Below are 22,236 nucleotides of genomic sequence, written 5' to 3' on the forward strand. Positions count from 1 at the left end.
GCTGATTTCTTAACTAATGGATAGTGAGGCAAAGATTTTCTCTAGGTCTTCCTGTAGGACAGTAAAACATCCCATTTTACATCTTACATGACCTTGCTTTATCACGTGACCTATCTTTGGCAGGGACACAGAAATGCATTTAGCAGCTGCACCCAAAGTACATATAGAGTACCTGGTTGTGATAATGTAGCTGTAAGTAAAATCGTGGTAAAACCTGATACAAAAAAGCTAAATGCTTGTTAACTTTAAAAAATTGCATCTAACATTTTAATATTATGTTTTTATATGTAGCATTGGACTATCCATTCAAACAAGGCAGAGAAACTGCACTCTGAAACAAGCTCTTGGTCAGGAGGTGCCTCACTGAGCAATCTTGGCTCTGCAGCTGTCTCACCCCCAGCTGCCTCCCTCATGTATGCCCAGTGCTTGAACCTCTCCAATGAAAATGACAAATGTATGGGTATGTAGGTATAGACTAGAGGCAAATACTACTTGTTTTCATCAAATAGCATAAAAATACCATCTGAAGAAAAGAAAAAGTAATATTTTTTCTTTTAATGTGTTCTTAGGTTCTACTTTTGCAAAAAAAATTAAATAAGTAGAGAGATAAAGAGGAGATGAAAGAAAGAAAATGTTATCCACTTAAATAAGGCACTTAATTAAACAGAGTAAGGGTCAATACACTTCTGCAAAGAACATTTGTCTAAGGTAATTGATCAGAAGTGCCTTTGCTAAACCCAGTGGGTCCTAAAGAAATTCAGGGTTTGATTTGCCGGGCAAGTGGAGGAATAAAGAGGAATTTCAGTGCACGTACATTTCCGTGATGGTCTCCGGCAGGTTGGTGGGGATCTCAGTGAGACCCTTCCCGCGACAGTCTACGATGTTGTTGCTACAGGTACAAGCAGCAGGGCAATGCAAAACACTGCAGGATGGGGCCATAAAGGACTGGTGACCTAAAAGAGAGACAAACAGCGTCCATTTACCTCCTGGATTTTATAATAGTGGAACATGCAGACAGCGCAACTAATAAGTCATGTGACAAAAATACATTTCTCTAAATGTATTCATTTTCCACAAAATGGTCCTATGTTTCTAAAATGGATTGTAGGAAGCATGCATTTGTACTTTTGGGTCAATATTCAGATGAAGCAAATAAGATATTTTATCACTCATAAAAATGATAATTGTTAAAGGTTGAAAAGATTGAGAGAGTCTAAATTCAGATTCCAGACCAGAATTCTATTCAAAATTATTCTTGAGTTTCCAAGAAAAGCAGCAATTTCAGCCTAATCAATATCATTTCTAATAAGTTTCTAATAAGTGAAGTGGTCTTTTTCAAATTTATATGACTTAATTTACTTAGTCTAAAAAAGAGAAAGAAATGTGGCAAGACTTCCATGTTGGTAGATATAAATGGTGCTCAAAGTAAGTAATCTTGTGCCAATAAAAGTGGGTGAAATAAGATAATTCTCAGTTTGATGTCCCGTTAGATTCAAAATAACTACTTTCTTTGAAGTCATTGTACTAACTTGAATGGTGACACTGCGTAATTGTCAATCTATGTGATTCTTTTCGGAGCTTTACATTGTACAGAATTTTACTGTAAGTAGTTAGACTGCAGCCAGGTGTTTCTACAATTCAATATTGGGAAATAAGTGTACTTTGAATTTAGACTGTATGACTAGAATTATGAACAGAATGCTGGTGGGCAACACCAACTGGGCATCTGCAGACGTATGGCCTTTCCAGGACAGAGGGGCCGCCCTCTGGGCCTGGAGGGAAGGGTCCTGGTGGTAGAGTTGGCCAGGAAAAGATTGTAAGCTGCATGTTGCCCCATTCCTTTAGACAAGCTCTCAAACTACAATACTACTCTCAGGCTAAAAAAGAAATATGAACTTGCCTTCTTCCTCATCTAGAAATCAGGAAGGAAAAAGCAAAGAGAAAAAAGTGGTTAGTAGTGAGTCCTTAGTCATTCCATTGATGCATTTCAAAGAGCAACCAAACCTGTTAAGAACATTCCATGGCACTGTAAGAGAAGGTTTTCTTATCTTAAAAACAATGGAAAAATTTATTATAAAGTCTAAGAATAACAATTAGGGTCAAGCACTAGCAATTGCTCTCTGTTCCTTTTTTAAAAAACTACTTGTAAGGCATTACAGTCCCTTGAGATGCTTGAGGCATTGGGGCTAGTACTATGGAACCTGAGGATGTTCTAGTCACTTCTGTAAAGTGATGTAGTTTCCTACTATTAAACATCATAGTATTTGGATGTGTGCAACATTGCCCACTGTACACTTTAAACATTATCTATAACATATAATACAGTGTGAATACTGCACAAATAGTTTTCTTAGGACGAGGAAAAATTAGTACACATTCAGGATAGATGAGATATTTTTCAAATATTTTCAATCTGCGATTGGATGAATCTATGCTTACAGAGCCTGTGGATATGGAAAGCCAATTATATTATGCATACATTAATAAATGAATATTATATATAGCTTTTATTCCATTATATTTTAACAGATAATTCTGAAGCTAGCCTTATATTTATAAAATATATTATGTATCAATAGACACATACACACAAATATATGATAATATAAATATACATTTAGGCACTGTGTGATTGTTTACTTATTTGTAATCCTTGGATGAAACCACATAAACTTAGACAAGGTTACAGTTTTTCATTGCATTTTAACCTCTAGTACCAAGGTAAGAGTCTATTGCTCAAACGGTCGTTTTGAGAGAATTCGAATAAGGTACTTATGTGGGAAATACTAAAACTCGTGCTTAAGTGTACAGAAATGACAGTTAGGTACTGATATCTTTTGTAATATAGGTCACATTTTATTTCTATATCTTTGTTGTTAAGTCAATCATTTATTTAATTTGAATCATTATAGTTGTATACATGAAAAATATTTAAACATTTGGCAAGCTGGTACAATTACTTAATTTCAGAGCATGCATCTATTGGGGTAGCTAATCATTTTTTTAGTTATTAATATAAATGTAAATATAAATGATTACTTAAAGGGGAAAAATGAATAGAAAGTAGAGTGACATCTAGGAATTTTCTGATTTTCCTCTAAAGTGAAAACTGAAAAATCTCAGGTCCAAGTACGTTGCCAGTTCTAATTATGCACAGTAGGTCTGCATGCATTACACCATCATAGCGCAAAAGCTCTCCACAGAGTGACTAGTGCAGGACGGCAATTAGTGAGCAGTGCGGAATTCGAAGCATTCATCCCTCCCATTCTACGCCAGTGGCATTCAACACTCTAACATAGCCCTTCTTGCTCTCTTACCACTGCAGACAAATTCTCGTTTTTGAACCTCTGCCACGTTGTGACCTCTCAGGTGGGAAGGCCCCATGCACTGAGTGTACAGCCCCACCCGGGGCCTTTGACGAAGCCAGTCCGAGAGCCAGGCCAGGTGGCAGTCACAGTATAAGTTGTTGGAATGCAGTCGACTAAAGGAGAAGAAAGACATTGGGAGAAAAAAAAAACAAAACAGGAAATAGTTACTTCAAAATGCAACAAATTCATTAATAGTAACATGTCATTATTTTTTAATAGATGAGGCTACATTTAGCACATTCCAATCAAGTTTTTTTTTTTTAATGAAACTGTGACACAACACAGAATCAAATCTCTCTTTATTTAAGTTAAGCAAATACTCAGAAGCTGCAAAAGTACCATAAAATTCATTTGCCTATACTCATTTGAACAGGTAAAGAGAAAATCAACAGTTGGGGTAAATTGCTCCACAGACCTGGCACACAGAGCCGGGGGAAATGGGGTGGAGAAAGTGAGGGGATTGGGGAGGGTAGGCAGGTTAATAAAAGTTGAGACTCGGTATGAAATACCAGTAAGGTCTGCCATTATTGTCTCTACAGAAACTGCTTGCAAAATCTTTTTACCAGGTCACGTTTTGCTGAACAAGGCAGAATAATAATTCAATATAAAATGGTTTTCTCACACCCTTATTCTGATTCTCTTCTTCTTTTTGTTTAATCACAGGGAAGGGATTAGCTGCTTTCGGTTCTTGGGAACCTGTCCCCAAAGAGCAGAGACTGAAATTAAAAGACATAAGTGGCTGGGAGTGAAGGAATTAAGTGAGTCCCCTCTGTGTTGGCAGGGTCCACACAAGACCATGGATTGCTTCCAAGTGGCAAGTGGCACTTCTCCATTAATAAAATATCAGACAAATGTATGCACTAAATTAGGTAAATGACTTCAAACTGGCTTTTATGCTTCTCAAACTCAAGAAAGGAACATCCAAAGCCATAAATCAAAGCATCGTTCCCAGAATCATCTAGGACACCGTAATACCATTTTAGTCCTTTTTAGCTGATGTGTTCAATTCTAACCCAATAACAGTAATGGACAGTAAAACATGGAACTTAGTCCAGAAAGATAATTGGACTATAAAAATGTAATTTTTAAGGAGCTGTGACACTCTAGAGCAACGAAGTGACCCAAGCAAGGGGATTTGATGGCTGTTTTACATTCTCCTTGAGTCTGTGGAGAAGAAATAGACCTTCTCGCATTAAAACCAGAAAGCATGCCACTGAACAGAGGCAAGGCGAGGTGACCGCAGGCTCAGGTTGTTTAGAAGTGAAAGTGCCACCCTTTGGAAGCAGGCACGTACATTCCGCATCCTTCTTTTCTAAATATGTCCCTCTCAACTACCACAACATAGCGACTCTGGTAAGTCGAATTTCAAATAAAGAAGAAAAAAACACCACTGTTTGTAAGTAGGATCACAGGTCTGCATCTTGTACAGCAATTAACCACTGGGAAGAATGTATGCAGTGTATTATTGAAAAAAAAATAACATTTTTGGTCTACAAGCTCTGAAATACTACATAAATATAACATATGTATGTGATAGTACAAATCTGATGATGTCTGCCTCTACTTGTACAGAAATTGTGTACCTAAACCCATGCAAATTTTCCTATGAAGAATTTTATTGTTATCAAAAAAAAAAAAAAAAAAAAAAAAAAAAAAAAAAGCAAAAAAAATCAGAAAGCTGATAATTAAGACAAACTAGTACATTCCTGCCAGAAATGAAGGCCACTGATGGAGTATGCCTTCACAAGTTTCAGTGGTTTCATTTTCTTACAGAATGGAAGCATGATTGATTGTTCTTGTAATAAAAAGAATTAAGATGCGTGAGATGCACATACGAACTCCCCATAATGAATATCATCACACACTGCAGACGTGTACTAATAATAATTAGCTAAAGTTAATGGGGAACTAATTTTATAAATTATTAAGTGAGCTGGTCTTTTAATAACATCAGGTTAGTCTCAAGCTGATTGTCCCAGTTAAACAAATCTTAGCTATCACTATATATTTTTAGAATTTCTTTACCTTGATAAATCACATTCCAGGGGGACTCTAATGACAGGTTATATGGTTTGATTTTATTGAGGAGAAAATGATTTTGATATTGGTACTGTAGAATTCACTGAAAAGCTAGCAATCTAATTGATTTTTATTGCAGACAGAAACTACATATAATATTTTCTAGTTATAAGCTCTTATAAAATGACAATCATTTTTGAAAATTCAAGCAAAATGTTTTTGTCCTGCTTACCCCCCCAAAATTCAGCACTTTCACTTTGTTTCCAGTCATTTATCTGATGATCAATATAATACCATATGTTATAGGTTAAGGTGATTTCAAAACCTAGCAGCAATAAAATTTACTTCTGAAAATACTGTAACTAAATATTTCCACTCAAGATTAAGGGTTACTGTTTCTTCTGAGGAAACAAGTAGCTGTAGCTAATAGTTCATTTGAGAATCATCTTGTTCTCCAAAAAATCATAACATTCAACATTAATCCATCATCTTGTTCTCCAAAAAATCATAACATTCAACATTAATCCCTGAAAAAATATTTTTAAATATAAACGCTGACACAACCTTCATTATGTAGGGAGTAAAGGGTGATGCTGATTTTCACTTTACAAGGAATGTTAGAGAACCAGTTTAGCTTTATTAGGTTTGCTTAGAGTACAGTAATAAAATCATAAAGATTTCTCATTTATCATTTCTGACAGCCAATCAACAAGTCTTCTATTTCTTAATGAAATATGACCCTTACAATAGCTCAAAGTAAATGTTCTATACTTTTAACTGCAAATTTACTTAAATGTATACCATTCAAGTTTTCAGAATTAGCTTTCATTTACTAAAATACCATTTTTTGTATTTTTGTAAGCTATAATTTCCTTCTTTATCTCATAATGAACCCCACAGTGGTCCTATTCTTTGTTTACTAGAAATAGTACTTAAGGAGCAGTTTTTTAAATCTTTTATTTATTTGGTGAAGGATTTCATTACACAACTTAGATTCTTAGTGATCCTCCTGTCTCAGCCTACCCAGCACTGGGCTTACCAGTGTGCATCACCATGCCCAGTCTTGGTGGCCAGCTCAGCACAGGGCCAGCATGTCGTGCGGTTCTGGGGATTGAACCCTGTTCCTTGTACTTGCCAGGCAGGCACTTAGACCGCCAAGCTATCTCCCCAGCCACTTAAGGAATATTGCTAATAAATTAATCTTTCTTTTATCTTTTAACTACTTACAAAGTCCTAAGTTTAGGCATATGATTGAAACTTGCAACGGACAGTCTTGTAATGTTGTTATTGTTGAGAGTGCTGTAGAATAAAAAAAAAATTAGCAACATTAGATGCATAAAAGCATAGACCATTGGTATTTATTCACATACAGGAAACTTCCTGTGGCCATATTATGTACAGCCTGCTAGAGGTGGCATGAACAAATCTCTATTTATACACAAGATTATAATTTTTATATGTAAATATATATCAACGTATTCGGTTGCATTCAACATGTACAAAAAAATTATGCATTTGATGAAAGCATCCCTTCTAACTTACAGATGACTTTACATACTGTGCACACGCATGGCTACTTACAAAGCTGGTTAAGGAATGAACACGTGACAACCACTGCTGGAAAAGTGATACGACTCCTTCTAGAAGCACTGTATGTAATTAGCATTCAGAAGTTAATGAACACACATGAATTCTTTAACTGAAGTCTCATAAAAACAAAACAGAATTATCGTTGCCAGGTCCCGGGGGCACCACTGATAACTACACCTCACTGTGGACCTTGGCTGCCTTTGAAATTTTAGTAGACGACTTACCTGTGTATTTGTGATATTGGGTGTGCTCTGCCAGGGTATTAGAAATTTAACTGGTTAGTTGCAACAGGGTGCGCTGGCGTTTTCTTAGTGCTGTGTGGTAGCAATCAGGCTTTCTCCAGGCCCAAGAAAGGTGGGTGGTCAGGAGAGTTATGGTAAGAACAAGTAAACTGTTTGCTTGCTTCTCCTGTTATGTGTTTTTTCTCAACAGAAGCATTGTTTGTGTTACTAATTGAAGCACGATTATTTTCATTAATAATTATTTTTTTGTAGGAGTGATCAGTTGAAAGCAAATCTTGAGAAGTGATACCTTTTAGTTCAAATATCAGGATACATTTTAACTGTGTGTTCTTTTTTTTAAAAAAAAGTCATTTTTCTCAAGCACCAGAAAAACGATATCCACTCATATAACACGCTCCAAATAACTGCAAATTCTAAAGGTTCTTCCTTATGGAGTTACTTCTTCTGTATAATCTATTACAAGTCCCTGGTTGGTGGTATTCATGTGTTGCAAATCTAGATAGGAAAGAGTGCATGTTCTAGTCTGTAGCTAACGCACCCAGCTTTACCGAGAAGTGACGTCAATCCTTCAATCTCAGAACACCTCGTATGGCACAAGTGATACCCAAAATGCACAGCTGGCCTAAAGAGGCCTCGAGAAGGGATTTTGCTTGGCGCAAACAGACCTGGTTCATAGCCTGAATCATCAGAGTTAGTTGCTGGTATTTGAAAACTAGGAGGTTGATTTGTACTTTTCCCTGGAAAATCAGGTTGGAACTCTTCTTACAGCAGTAGGACAATGGCCCACTGCAGCTGAACTTTGGTTGTGACAACAAATATCACTGCCTGTATCTTGAGTCCCACCACCCACAAATATCTGCTGTTCATCTGCTCTGCCCATTGCATTTCTTTGCAGATCGGTTGTTTCTTTTATCTGTATTCCTGGCCTGGCTTCTGTGGACAAGTGAATGTGCAAAACTTTCTGCAGTACTGAACTTCACCTGGACCTCTGATCCTAGCTTCCTTGCTTCCTTCAAAATTGTTCTGGCTCTGGTCATCGCCCCAGGCTCTTGTTCATCTCTGTCCCTCACAGTCACATTCCAGATCCAGACTTTCACATTTGAAAGATAAACGTTCTATCATTTCCTTATTACAATCCAACTTCTCCAAAGGAAAACCACAATCTCTTTTAATCTTATTAATTCTAAATTTTTGTAGGATGCCTAATTCGTCCCACTAGCTATTTCAATTTTCACAGGGATTTGCTTTCAAATGACCTCTTTTTCCACCTTCAAAATTTATGCTGACTTAATACGGTTAAACTCTTTAGAGTACGTAGCATTCTAAAATGTGACCTTGAGGATACATTTTTTAAATTAGTTCATACACTACAGAAATGCATCAATTTTGCAACTATAATTTCTTGTACTTTCATGCAAAAGGGTTTCCACTGAGTGTTGAAACCTATATCTATTATATATATTTTCTCAAAATATTAGTTCACATAACGCAATGGAAGAAATAAATTATTTTCGCAATACTTGAGTACAGATGCTGGCCGATCATACTGATTCTGATAGTGACTGAAAGATACACGAAAGCCACAACATTGTCTTTAAAATTCATAGTGATTAATATAGTGTTCATCGGATATGATGGCATACAAGTGTTTCAGCTGTGGTCAATTCTTGTTTTAAAACAACAGAAACTTACTTAATTACTTATTTGTAAAAATGTCTTCCTGTGTAGGTCTATTTATATACTCAATTTCTGGATTTTTCTTTGTAGTGAAAAATTTTCTGATATTTTACATCTGATATTTCTGATGTTTTATGTCTTGGTGTAAAAGTAGGAAGTGCCACCTCGTGTCCCGGGGCGCGTCTCCTGCCTAGGTGGTGCTTCAGCTGTTCTTTCTGTGGTAGGAAGCAAGCAAGTGAGCCGGCAGAGTGGGCCCTTTCATGGACAGGAACCAGTATATTTCAGTGCAATGAAACTATGCCCAGTTTGTGAACAATGAAAAATCATGTAAAGCCAGCTTCTTGAGGGATAGATTTCATTTCTGAGTCTGGTGTCAAAAAATAAAATATTGATACAGATTTAGTTTCCAATGTTCTTTTGGAGATAGTATCTTCAAATTAAAAATAAACAATTAGTTCTATATCCTGATAGCCAGAATTCCTTGGGAAGACAGCTCACCCTGAACAGACACACAGTAAACTATCTCCTCGCCTTCACCTACCTTGGCTTCTCATTGGTTTCTAGGACTTTACTTGTTCCGCTTACCACGGCATGAATACTAACCAAATGGACATTCACAATGACTTAGGATAATTACGGGACCTCTCCTGTTTGGCATCAGGAGAATCACATATTCACAAGTGATTCAAAGAATTAAAATAAAATAAAATCCTAAAGCACAGGTAATCTGGAAGTTAAAGCGATATGCATGTGACTGTTTCTTATTTCCACATAAGAAAAAGACACATCTGAATGAGTTATAATGCCAAGAACAAGCAGACAACTTTTGTCCTGGAAGCATTTTGAGTATAAATATATAACGGGCTAACTTTTCATGTACTCTCCAAGAGATTTCCGCATAGTCTTTTCTGCGTGTTATTAAATTTTGCCTTCGGTTTTCATCAGTTTTGAAAAAGGTTTAAAGTGTTAAGATTTAAAAAGTATCATCTATGAAAATACTTCATTATTTTATGAAATGTTAAATGTAAATCTGAAATGAAAGCATTCACATGTGGCATATCTGGTGAAAAATTAAATTATTTTCCCTAACAAACAGGTTCTCATCATGATGTATATCTCTTTGGGGTGTATGTACTGAGGTTCTCAAAGGAGGAGTAAAATGTCAGCATTTTAGATTTCCATTTTAATATTATGAAATGTCATTCTTTGGTTATCACTCTATGTTTATAACTCTTTTGTATATTTCTTGATAATGGTTCATGCTAAAATCATCTTTTTAGGTATTTTGGCAAGATGACAAAAATGTAGATGGTAATAGTATTTTTATACACTTACTGCTTCTAAAAATAAGCTTTGGCTTATAGGAAATGTATAAATATATAGTTATGCTATTTCAGGTAAAGGATTCAGTGCCCAAATGCCTAGCACAGTTCTTGAATCCCTCTTGAATGTCTGTCTGTCTATTTAATCTATCATCTATAAAATATTTACAGATTCTCAATCTATATCTACATTTACATCTATATCTGTATCTACACCTATATCTATAATACACTGATTCATTATTTAGCATGAACTTAAGCTTTTAATTGAAAAGAATCATAAAGTTTTCACTTGATTTAATTTTTCTAGAATATGCAGCAAATTTTCTACACAATGACTTTAGTATTTTTAACTTAAAATACTCTTATAAGAGATTTGTTGGCCTGATAAGCTCTGTTTATTGAAGTAACTTGCCACTGTCTTTTTACACACAAAGTCTAGTGACTTTGACTATGGCTTGGTATCGGACCATTATCATAAAGTCGCATTTATGTCATAATTATTTGATTCTGAAGTAATGAGTTTTGCATATTGAAAGTTGTTGTATACAAAATAAAAAGTGATCATATAAATGAAATGTGCATGAAAAATCACTTTGAATGTGTGTCCTAAAATGTATGACTATTATCAACAGAAATAAAGATAATCCTTCTGTTCTTAGAGAATAAGATAAAAATTCATATTTCACAATTTATATCAATAACAATGCACATGGTTTTAAAAATAGTTCAGAGTTCAGTACATGGTACAATGAGAAATTCTATTCATTTACTTGCAAGAAATTTATAATCTTATGGAAAATACCATAGCACACGCAATTCAAACTAAAGAAGTTTTCTTTTCAGGACTTTATTCTATTTTTGAAACTTAATTTAATAAGTACTGAAATTCCTTTCAGAAGAATTTGATAATTTTTGATAACTTTGAGCAAATGAACATAACATTAAAAATCCTCTCAACATTTAGTTTGGTTTTAGGTTTATGATCAAATTTTTTCAAGGATAAGATAAAGGGGAAGAGAACATGTTTATTCAGGAAGCAAACTCTGAGTACATTTTAAAATCCAGAAATGGAAATGTTTGGCAGAAAAAAAATCCAGGAGCATACAGGCAGCAAAAGTGCTTCAGCAAGTACAGTTTTGATTAAATTTTATTTTATTAAAATTATTTCAATAAAAGTTCACTAAAGCAAAAGTCAATAGGAAAAGGTAAGGATACACATTGCAATAATTATCCACTCATTATTTTGTTACAAAGTTTTACTTTTTCATAAAATTAAGAAAAAGTGAAACAAACCAAAGAAGTTAATAGAGATTGCTTAGTTGTCTCTAACCTTTTTCTGTGCCATGTCCTCCAGTAAGTAAGAGCACGGCATTTACAGTTCAGATCTGCGTGTTACACATCAAAAGTCAGTAGTGATGACTTAGGAATGACTTAGTGCGCAGCTTGGAAGAATGGAAAATTTAAAAATAACCCTACACACGTTGTATACCTTCAGTTCCCAGTAAAACATTACATTTTTCAATAAAAAAATACCTTTTTATTCCACACTAAGTATAGAATACGCTGAAACATAGTAACTAAGAGGCACATCTTTTATGTTATGATTCTTACAGAATTGATTTTATCTGAATATTTAGCCATATGGCGAATGCTCACAAATCCTTTACGTCCTAGGAGAGTGGTTTATGGTAGGAAAAATACATTGTAGTGTTCTTTTCAAAGATGCTACTTTGCCTAAATATAAAGATAGGAAGCACACGATTTTGCACATATATATTTCAACTCTGCACTCTTATTTAAGGTATCTCTTTAGGGGATCATTTTGACACAGGTCTTAAGCCAGCAGATAAACCTCCACATTTCTATTCTCCAGACACAAAGCTCCTGTTAAATGAATAAGAGAAATAAGCAGTACTCACAGCACTTCCAGGTCCCGGAGAGCCCTAAACGCCCCATCTTCAATACAGCTGATCTGGTTGTAATCCAGTTGCCTGTTAAATAGATTATAAGAATATATGTAAAGGAAATGAACGGAAGCAAGGGTAGGTGGCTGGAAGACTCTTGAAGGCTCTGCGAAGCCCCGGACCCGCTCACTGAAATGCTTTCACAAGCGCACTCCTCTGCTTAAGAATGTCAAAAACCATCCCGGCCCCTCTCTGCACCGCTACTGAAATCTTTTTGTTCTGAACTGTCTGTACAAATAGCAGCCTTTGGAAAGCTCCAGTAAATAATAACTGCACCTTATATTAAATGCCATAGGAATGCAATTTCATTACATCAAGAAAAGCTATCCATTAAGAGCTTTCAGCGTCATCTTGCTGAAACAATTTCATTAAGGTAAAGGACTGTAAATCACTTAATGTCACATGCACCCCTCAGTGACCTAACAGAATTCATTTATCAGAGAAGCCCAGCTGCATGTTAATTTCGCCAGCGTTGGCAAGAAGGAGCATGGCTACTTTTAGGTTTCTTTATTTTAAAAGCAGTTTTCCTTTGAGAACTTCAAGCCCAGAAGGACAGATGATGTGCCATCGATCTCCCTGTGAGTCCCAACCAGGAGTACACTTTAGAAACTTAGCAGTGACGGTGTAGCAAAGGGCATTTCTCAAATGCAAGTTTTTATCATTATAGTCAAGCTCGCCATAAATGTACACAGCATTCTTTCAGTCGAGAAAATTCCAGAATGATATGACTCTAAGAAAATAAATTTCCAAGTATTAAGAAATTAATCCAATTTCTAGTTTTCTCACAGGCATTAATTTTGGTCTCAAAGCTGAACAAGTATACACTACAAGATCACTGTTAAGTTATCAAATATCTATGGCAAAAAGTTTAAACTTCAATCAGTTCTTTCTAAAGACTATAACTCAAAGAAATGAATCTTCTCCACCAGGATACGTATTCTGTGATAAAAGTTCAAAGGCACAGGGAAGACATAGGATGCTTTTTCCCTACTGTTTGTCTTGTAATTAAAATGTTCATATTCATACTACAGCATTGCTTGATGGAAATGAACAACTAAGTAACCAAGACTAATGTGCATTCTCTTCTTTTTTCCAAATAGTTGTCTAAACCTGGTAGCGTGATACTTACAGATATTATTATTCAAACAAAAATGTATCTTACTGCTTCACTTGAGATAGAAATGTTTTCTCTATTAGGTGAGCTGTCAGCTCCACATGCAGTGCTGCAGGAATGCGGATATATAGGCTTAAGATTATCATCATCCTACAAACAGATCTTTCCCTTGTAGCAAGTTCAGAATTCACCAATGGGGCTAATTCAGATTTGAGGTCTGTTCTTAAAGAATTGTTTAAACATTCTTATAGAATAGCTGCTTCTCTTATAAGATTGCTGAATAAAAGTACTATGATTTAATCCAGTGACTTGCAGAAGGGCCCCTGAAGATTCCTTACTTTAGAAATTATGGGCATAGAGAATGTCTCATGAAATATACATCTCATTTTTAAGAAGGTCTCCTGGGGACACAATCACACAGAAGACTACCTTGATGTCATGTAAATGGTATTCGAGGACATGCAATATAAAAACAGGTACACCCCAGAGAAGACGAGATTTTGTTGTTTTTATAAACTCAGGCTTTCCTCCAAATAATTTCTACCACTGATGCAACCATAAGAGCCCAAAGCGTTCCTGTATGTGGGGAAGCAATGCAAAAATATAATTTTATTTTATTTTTTTTCTGGAAAACTTTTAAAGCCTACTCATGATGTAGGGCTTCCGTTGATTCCAAAGAAATGCACATCCTTGAGTACTTGATTTTTACAGATGAAATTCATTTAACAATCACGTTAATAGCCTTTTTATTTTAAAGTCCTAAATATATATCTACACCACTATTCTCTAACCTCTGCAACAATTTATCAAAGCCATTTAAATTAGTACAATGGCATGGAGTGTTAGCCTTGACACACTACGAAAGAGAAATTGTTTCTAGACAAATTGGCAAAATCTTTTAATGCTATCAAATTTGCCTAATGCAGTCTTCAGGTTAATCTGTAAAAGGGTGAGCTGTATGTTTGCTCATATCTTATTATCCTCAGCTGTCAATGTATAAATCAGTGCTGACACAGCCCTTCTAAATCATGCATACAATACACAAAGGGTTTGCTCTAGCCTGCCAGCAAGCACTAGAGCAAATCTTGTCCTACAAGGACTGTGAGGCTGATTACCTTCCTTATGTGAGAAGTCAAAATGTTGCTGAGAACTTTGGCAATTCCATCTTTCTGTAACACCCTGCACAGTTCTATGTTGCTTTCATTTTATACCAGAACTCTAAGCTTTACCCGGATGAAAGCATTTAGGATATTCAGCTTGGATGGGAACAGAGGTTTCCTTGAAAGTTTTCTGAGTTTTGTTAGATCTCTGTTCACCCAAACCTTCTGAGAATAAAGGTATTTCATGAATGTTACAAACAAGAAAGACCAAAATCAAGCAAGTAAGTACTTCCTTATCAATGTGTGGGTTTGAGGGTATTTGAAGGTATACTTTGGGAACCCTTATGCGCACATGACGGCAGATTGGAAAAGTCTCCCTGTGCAGACTCCCATTCGTCTGCATATGGCTCACAATAAACAGTGTCAGAACTGTGCAAACATGTAATTTATTTCAGGGTTTCTGGATTCCTCTTCTGCACCTTGTTTCTCTCTCCGCTCACGTCCTTCTCCACTGCCTTTCAAGCCCTGGGTGCTCACACTTTGTGTAAACAGGAAAGGATCTGTTCTCAGCCATGCATTTAGCAGCAGGCTGATTTTCTTCAGATGTGATTTTCAATTGCGCCACAAAATTATTCCAAATTAAGCAAAGAACAAGAGCATGCACCTTTCTGTCTTTTTTCTTTTCAATTCTCAAAAAAAAAAAAAAAAAAAAAAAAAAAAAAAAACCATCATTTTTCACATTAAAACATCCTAAAGAGGGGCCGGCATTTTAAAAAGTACTCCTGATTACTATTAAAAAAAAAAAAAAAAAAAAAAAAAAAAAAGCTTCAAAGATTTAGCCAGAAGCAGGGTAAACACATTCATTACCCAGATGATAAAGGTAAATAGTACAACAAGAAAAAATTTAGGATGCTTTCCTGGTTCAGGGCAAAGAAGGTGGGGTTTGGCTGATTTCTGTGAGAAAGAACCATTTGGTAACATGAGCGATTTCTTTTAGACCTGAAGCCTTTCTATTCCAGCTCAGGTTTCTTGCCTTCTCTTTTACCTGCGTCTCCTATCATTTCCTTTGCTCCTGTGCAAATTCCCAGTTTCCTCTCTAGTGTATAAACTTCTGGTTTGAAGCCCTATGTGAATGCTGTGGAAATGACCAGGTTAGAAAGAAAGATTTTCTCTAAGCGTTAATGTTCTGTGATCTTCTTGAGTGGTGGAGGGAAGATCTTCAGATAACCTGGAATAGTCTCGGCTGCAGATTGTGATTTTTTTCTAGGACTGGTAAACTTAGCCTTAGACAATGCAATTTGTGGCAAAACCCATATATTCCTTAGTGTCCCCCTCTGCCTCACTCACACAGAATTTCTGAAGCAGATCTGATTTTCTTAAACACTAAAAATAATTTAGCCTATTTTCAGAGTTTGATTTATTCTTGATAAAGGAGGCAGTATATAATGTTTCTAAATGTAAATGGTAAAATAGCAATATTAAGTGATAAAATATTAAACATTTGTTTAGTTGGCACCTAAAAAGAATAGCTTAAAATATTCCATCCTGTTTGTGAAAGTTTTTAGAAGAGATCACCCTTGAAAATTTGGAAATCTTGTAGAACTTATTTCCCTGTATTCATTTTACTTGTTTGTGTTTCTATCTATAGAAAATTTATATTTTACTGCAGTTTCCAAGTAAAAGATCATGTTACTATTTTGCTTTATTTTTTAAGAGTTAGAGCACATAAAATATACTGAATTCTGAATTAATACTGATCCTAAAAGTCCTTAATATCTGAACCAGCCAGAATCTGTCAATGTCCTAACTAAATACTTAGAGTATCTTCTACTTTATTTTTATATTTTGTTTGTTTTAGGTGCTGGCAATAGTTTGGTTCACATTCATAATACGAGTGTATGATGAAAGTGTCCCCAAATTTAATTGATTTAAAATACATCAAAATGGTAAGAATCAACCCAAAGGAATAATAACTTTTCACTATTGTAAAGACACCTGATTCATAGGAGGAAAAAAAAAAGAATAAATCTCATTAAGACAGTGAAAGATATGGGAGCAGTCTCTTCTATTTCTTCTTGGTGTTTATGAAATTCAAGTTAGTGTAAATGCCTAACTATACAAATGTTATACTGATTGATTAGTTTCGTGTGTGTGTGTGTGTGTGTGAGAGAGAGAGAGAGAGAGAGAGAGAGAGAGAGAGAGAGAGAGACTAGGATTTTACCCAGGAGTATTCTACTACAGAAGTACATCACCAGTCACAGTTCGGGACACCTGGAACTCAACGTCCCCTTGTATCAGTTTCCCAAGTGGCCTGTGCCACCCTGCCCCACTGTTAACAGAAATTCTTTTTTAAAAAAGAAAGTTCAAAACTTTATATTATAATACATGACAGTACAAAAATACAGGCAGGCCCTTATAAGTGAATACTTTAATATAATTTCTATAAGAAGAAAATTTCTCTCAGCACAAAAGCATGACAGTATTTATATGGGTACTGGTGCAGAAAATGTATTCGGAGGGATCCAAAATAATTTACACTAGTGGGGAATTTACTCTCTTTATGACCTTTCACGCAGCACATGTTTTCTCTTATAAATAAGAGATTGGTTTTTATTGTACAGTCTATCGTTTTACATGGGGGAGGAGTATGAGATGGTGCTAATAGAGAATTCCTTTTAAAAGATATTGGAGGAAAACTGGCTAGCTTGGCAGTCAGCTTCTCCGAATTCTAAGCAAACTAAACACAATTGGCTAGAAACTGAGTAACCAAAATAGTCATCATTGAACATCAAGCACATGGCAGGGTCCAAAACCCTGAGGGGACTTGACTGACCTTATCGGATACAAAAGCTACATTTCTTGTTATACAGGTCTTGCTTTATCTTGGTCTTAACCATCCAGCAGAAAAGTATAAAAACGAGGTATATAAAGTAAATCCATATTAATATGTTGAGCTGTGAAAGGCTCAAGTAAACAACTTCTGCGGACAACTCACTACTGTTGTGGACTGCTGGACTGTGTTGGATTGTTTTGCTGAATTCCAACACCTATAGTATTTAGATGCCAACAGAATACTCATCTCTGACAGGAATAAACAGAAAAAGGGGGGGATACAAAGGAAGGATTATTTGTATTTGGATATACAGAATAGTTAGGATAGATATACAGCTACTTTCGCTTAATTCAATGAGAAGAAAGATTTGTAGTAATAGTATTTGGACAGGATATCCTGTCTGCTTCTTGTACTATGGATAACCACTAAGAAGGTAACAATGTACAAGGCATTAATTATTGAAAATGTTCTATTAATCAACTTTGAAACTGTCTCATTGACATTTGTTTCTAAATAAAATAAAATAAAAATTCTCATCATTTTATTATTCTTCACAGGAAGCAAATGGCTAAATATTAGCTTCATCCTTGCTTCAAAGGTAAGGAAAATAGCTCCACAGAAGCTAAAATATTTACAAATGGTGGGCACCAAATATTTTGCTAATAGTTTGATTGGATTTTAGGTAGCTGTACCTCCAAATCCCCATTCTAAGGTGACTGGTCTCTCAAGGAAGAGTTTATCTTATAGATGCTCCGATAATAAGACATTATGCTGTTGTGTCCCCATAATTTGTCATACTGCTTAGAATAAGGCACTAAATAGCCTTTGGATAAGCGAAATTATTTTGAACTACACAGTGATGAGATAAACATGATGCTTTATGGAAATAAATTTGGCATCTTTGTTAAAATTAATGAGAATATAAATGGAGGCCAAAATTCAATTATAATAGTTCCAAGTTATAGTCAGTTTTGGAGAAGCAAGAAATTTAGAGGTCTGTTGCGGCCACTGACAATGTGACAGCCACAGAAAGATCATGGCATTTCCTACTTTATAAAAGCATATATTGGATTTCTGGTTATTCAGTCAGTTTTTCCTGTTTTGCTTTTCTATTTGTAAGCAATTAGGAAGATATAGTACATAAATTACATTTTATAAGAGGTAAAGAAATATTGAATAAAAAATGCTTACGGTCCTTTTAAAATTTCAAGGTTTAAGAGGTTTTTGGTAGCAAACTTCACTGTAGTTTTTTGGGATTCTCTTCTTTCAGAGGGTCATGATTTGTATTTTTAAAAATTTTAATATGATAGAAGTCAATAGTAAGAAAGATCGTATAAAAAGGACTCTTCTAACTTCAATGAAAAAATGAAACAAAATTTCCTAACAAAGTATTTAGAGGATAACAATAATTAATACCTTATGCATCATAATCTAATCTAAGTGAAAGAGACACAGGTTTAAATAGCACACGGTCTCTTCTACATGAAAAACAAAATGTACAAGTGGATGATAGACACAGGGAGGGAAGACATAGAGATTGAGAACAAAACAGAAGATAGAGAAATAAGAAGTAAGGAAAACTTCAAATAATTCCTCAATTATTTATTCAACTATTTAAAAATATTTCAATCTATGTACTAATTTTTTTCATTAATACTACTAGTTTCTCTTAGGTCATGGGGTGTTTTTAAAGTGAGTGTAAGTGAGGCAGAATACAGAACCACGGACAGTTCCCAAGGCTCTGCAGGGACATCTGATTTGATTTTTCTCTCCTTATGTTTGGGTACAGAGACAACCTCTGATTTTCATCAAAAGCCATAGAAGCCTCTCTTGTGCATATCCATAAGACATGCAAGTTGTCTTCATTTCCTAGAGGTGTATATGAAGAGCCACCTGTACATCTTTGCTCAGGCAGGTCTACTTCCGACTGCAGACCTGTGGAATTTAGGCCAACACTAATGAAGCAGCCTCATAGAGGAGGAAAACAAAATACAAGCCAAAGGTATGGCCAGCCTCAGGACTACCAAAAACAGGCCATGAAGGTATAGGTCACAGGTACAAGTTTCATGTGAAAATCAGTAGGTTTTATTTTTATGCTAAGTCAGAGAAGTAAAAAGAAATAAACATGAAAACTAGATAAAGAAATAAACATGAAAACTAGACATTTTGCAATTATGACTTAATTGATATGTCCATGGTAAGTGAAGTATGATATTTGTGTGGCAGATTTTGCACAAATTCTTCTAACAATTACGTAATATCATACAAGCAAACTCTGCTCCTTAGTAAGCATACGTTATGTAAATAATAGTGAAGAAAGATAATTAAAACATACAAAGTAAAACTATATTTACATGTCTTTCTCTGGATTGTACTAGTGGCAGAGTTGTAAATTCTTCTATAAGTTTAGTAGATTAATAAAAGGAAGAGGAGAAGAAAGAAGAGGAAGAGGAGGAGAAGACATGGTTTTAGTAAAAGCTGAAATTTCAGAGTTGTTTATGCAATTCTGTAACAACATGTAGATTAATCCTTTCTTGTTTGTCAAAACTTCCAAATTTTAATAAAATATGCATCACAACATTAAGGGAATTTCTCTACTAAATTACTATTGCCATACAGTTTTGTATTTCAAGGGACACCATGACTTGCACAAAAAGAACCATCCCAAGTCATTTTGTAGTTAAACATTTGTCTTTCTGAATATGGAAAAAGAACAAGAAAAAAATTTGGCTCAATCTATTGTTTACCAAGTATTATTTTCGCAGGAAAAGGAAGGAAAGAGTGCAAATGCATGTAAGGTCAATGGAAATGCAATGAGATAAACAAATGGGGAAAAGTTATATTTATTAAGGAGCAAGAAAAAAAATAGCTTGGTTGGACCGTAGCATATGCATACACTTAGAACAAGATGAAAAGAGGAAAATGTAGATGTGGATCATCTTACATAACACATAAAGGAATTCTTGTTGATCTTTAATCATTTTAATTATTAATATTGAGCTCAGTAAATAAACTAAAAATGAGGTTAGAAGTTTGTGATGCCTACATATTTAGTATTTTACTTAATTTTAAATTTTACATATTTGTGTTATTGTTATCTTTGTTTAAATCATGGATTACATATGACTGCAAATACTTCTTTTTTATTGGATTCTTTTATTTTTAAGGAAAATAAAAAGACAGTACAATACTTAGAAATTACACAGTTCACTAAACAAAATGATAGGAATTCAGCCATGTTTGTTGTATCACATAATGTTGTCCTTAATTTAGTTGTTCAGCTTGCCAGATGTAAGCATGAAAAACTAGTCATAATAATTAAAAAGAAGAAAGAAAAAAGGAAAAAGTATTTAAAAACAAGGGATTTTTTAAATAGTTTAGTGCTCCTAAAGTATATATTTGAAACTTAACTTCACAAGGATCAGCTATAAAGCAAGATTAAATGTGAATAGTTTCTGAATGGTTAAATTAAATGTAAATATTTAATAGAAACAAGAAAAGAAAATAATGTATAATGTAATATTTCTCTTTTCACTATTTGATTAGAAATTCTATGAGACATTGGTTATCATTTTTCTGAGGCACCAGTTGGTGATAATATACTTTAGTTCAACAGGTCAGTTCGTATTCATTTAGGTCTCTAAAAATCACACATATAAATCAATCTTATGCAAAAGTGTTGTCAATGACTACTGTGAAATCATCATCTGGTGCAACTTTAATGGTCTTGTTATACTCATATCTTATTTTCTCAAACATTAAGAAAAATAGAGGGTTTAATGGTGGGTGGAGAAAATAAGGTAACAAAATATAGAATAGGAAGAAACTCTCCAAAAGGAAAAGGGAATTTAGCATGGGAGAGGGGAAAAGAGAGGAAAGGAGATGGAGGGAAGAGACAAGGACAGAAGGAAGGAAGGAAGGAAGGAAGGAAGGAAGGAAGGAAGGAAGGAAGGAAAGTGGGAGGGAGGGAGGATGGAAAGAAGGACAGGAAGAAGGGAGGGAGGTTGGAACGGAGGAAAAAGGAAGGAAAGGAGGAAGAAAAATGGAAATAAAAATGATCAGAGAAGGATAAAATGACAACAGAGGTTTATGAGTGGAGAGAGGAAGGGGTTTTGGAAGAATGGGACAAAAATGGGGGAAAAGGGCATGAAGATATAGCATGTACAGATCCAAATTCCCTACAATGAATGTGATCATTGTGTCTACCTAAATTGTACCAATAAACTTAAATTAACTAAACGAATAAATCAATATAAAAAAAAACCCAAAAAGCCAAATTAAAGCGCAAAAGGTGTTAACCTAGTTAAGAAATTAATAGAGATAAGCAAAAAAGTTACGCGAAGGCTTCCCTGGAGATGCTTAAGCACAAGATGAATGCCCATCTGTCTCTAGCAGTTTCAGAGTGGTTTGCCTGAAGGAAAGGGAATAAAATCTGCTAATTTGCAACATTTCCACAGCATCAATTTCACATTGTCAGGCTGCTGCCTTGAGCGTAGTTAGCCACTCTACAAGATTAAAGCAAGTGCTTCTAGTGGCGATCCTGTAGCTAGGGGCGGCTGTGACCAAGGTCGGATGGGGGCTACCGGATGGACCTGTCAGCGTGCCTCGGCCTGGCCTTCTGGGCTCTGCACGGCCTCTCCGCAGCCAGAGCGCATATTTGTTCCATCCGGTCTGTCAGAGCAGAAGCCCGTATTTGGTTTTTATTTTTATGTTTCGCGAGTGCACGTCTGCAGTGCAGGAGGACCGCGTGCCTGTGGGAGCTGGTGCCCGGACACAGCGTGTCTTAAGCCCGCATTTCATCCGCCCTTCTCCTCTGTCCCTCCTGCTTCCATCCCTGGATCCCCTCCCTTCCAACAAAGTTCTGTCCGCCTACTTCTTCTTCTTTTCCTTTGGTTTTTGTCTAATCCTGGAGGCGGTAAAGCACGTTTTCCTTTCATCCACTCTGTCTTTCCATTATTGTCTGAGTTACTCTGTGCAGCGACCCTGAGCCGTGAGGTAATTTCA

At 35.4% G+C, this 22,236-nt stretch overlaps 1 protein-coding gene across 1 annotated transcript in view; it reads right to left on the reverse strand.

Annotated features, from left to right (window-relative positions):
- Nucleotides 1–22,236, reverse strand: part of Slit2 (slit guidance ligand 2) — a 390,230-nt gene that overhangs the window by 118,002 nt on the left and 249,992 nt on the right. Inside the window, exons 6-9 of the mRNA XM_023723851.1 lie at nt 12,141–12,212; nt 6,615–6,686; nt 3,318–3,481; nt 815–953 (exon numbers count right to left, since the gene is read on the reverse strand). Coding sequence (XP_023579619.1) covers nt 815–953; nt 3,318–3,481; nt 6,615–6,686; nt 12,141–12,212 — 447 coding nt within the window. The remainder of the gene's footprint in view (nt 1–814; nt 954–3,317; nt 3,482–6,614; nt 6,687–12,140; nt 12,213–22,236) is intronic.

This window comes from Octodon degus, unplaced genomic scaffold (genome assembly GCF_000260255.1).
Source record: "Octodon degus isolate 3935 unplaced genomic scaffold, OctDeg1.0 scaffold00006, whole genome shotgun sequence".
Classification (NCBI taxonomy): domain Eukaryota; kingdom Metazoa; phylum Chordata; class Mammalia; order Rodentia; family Octodontidae; genus Octodon; species Octodon degus.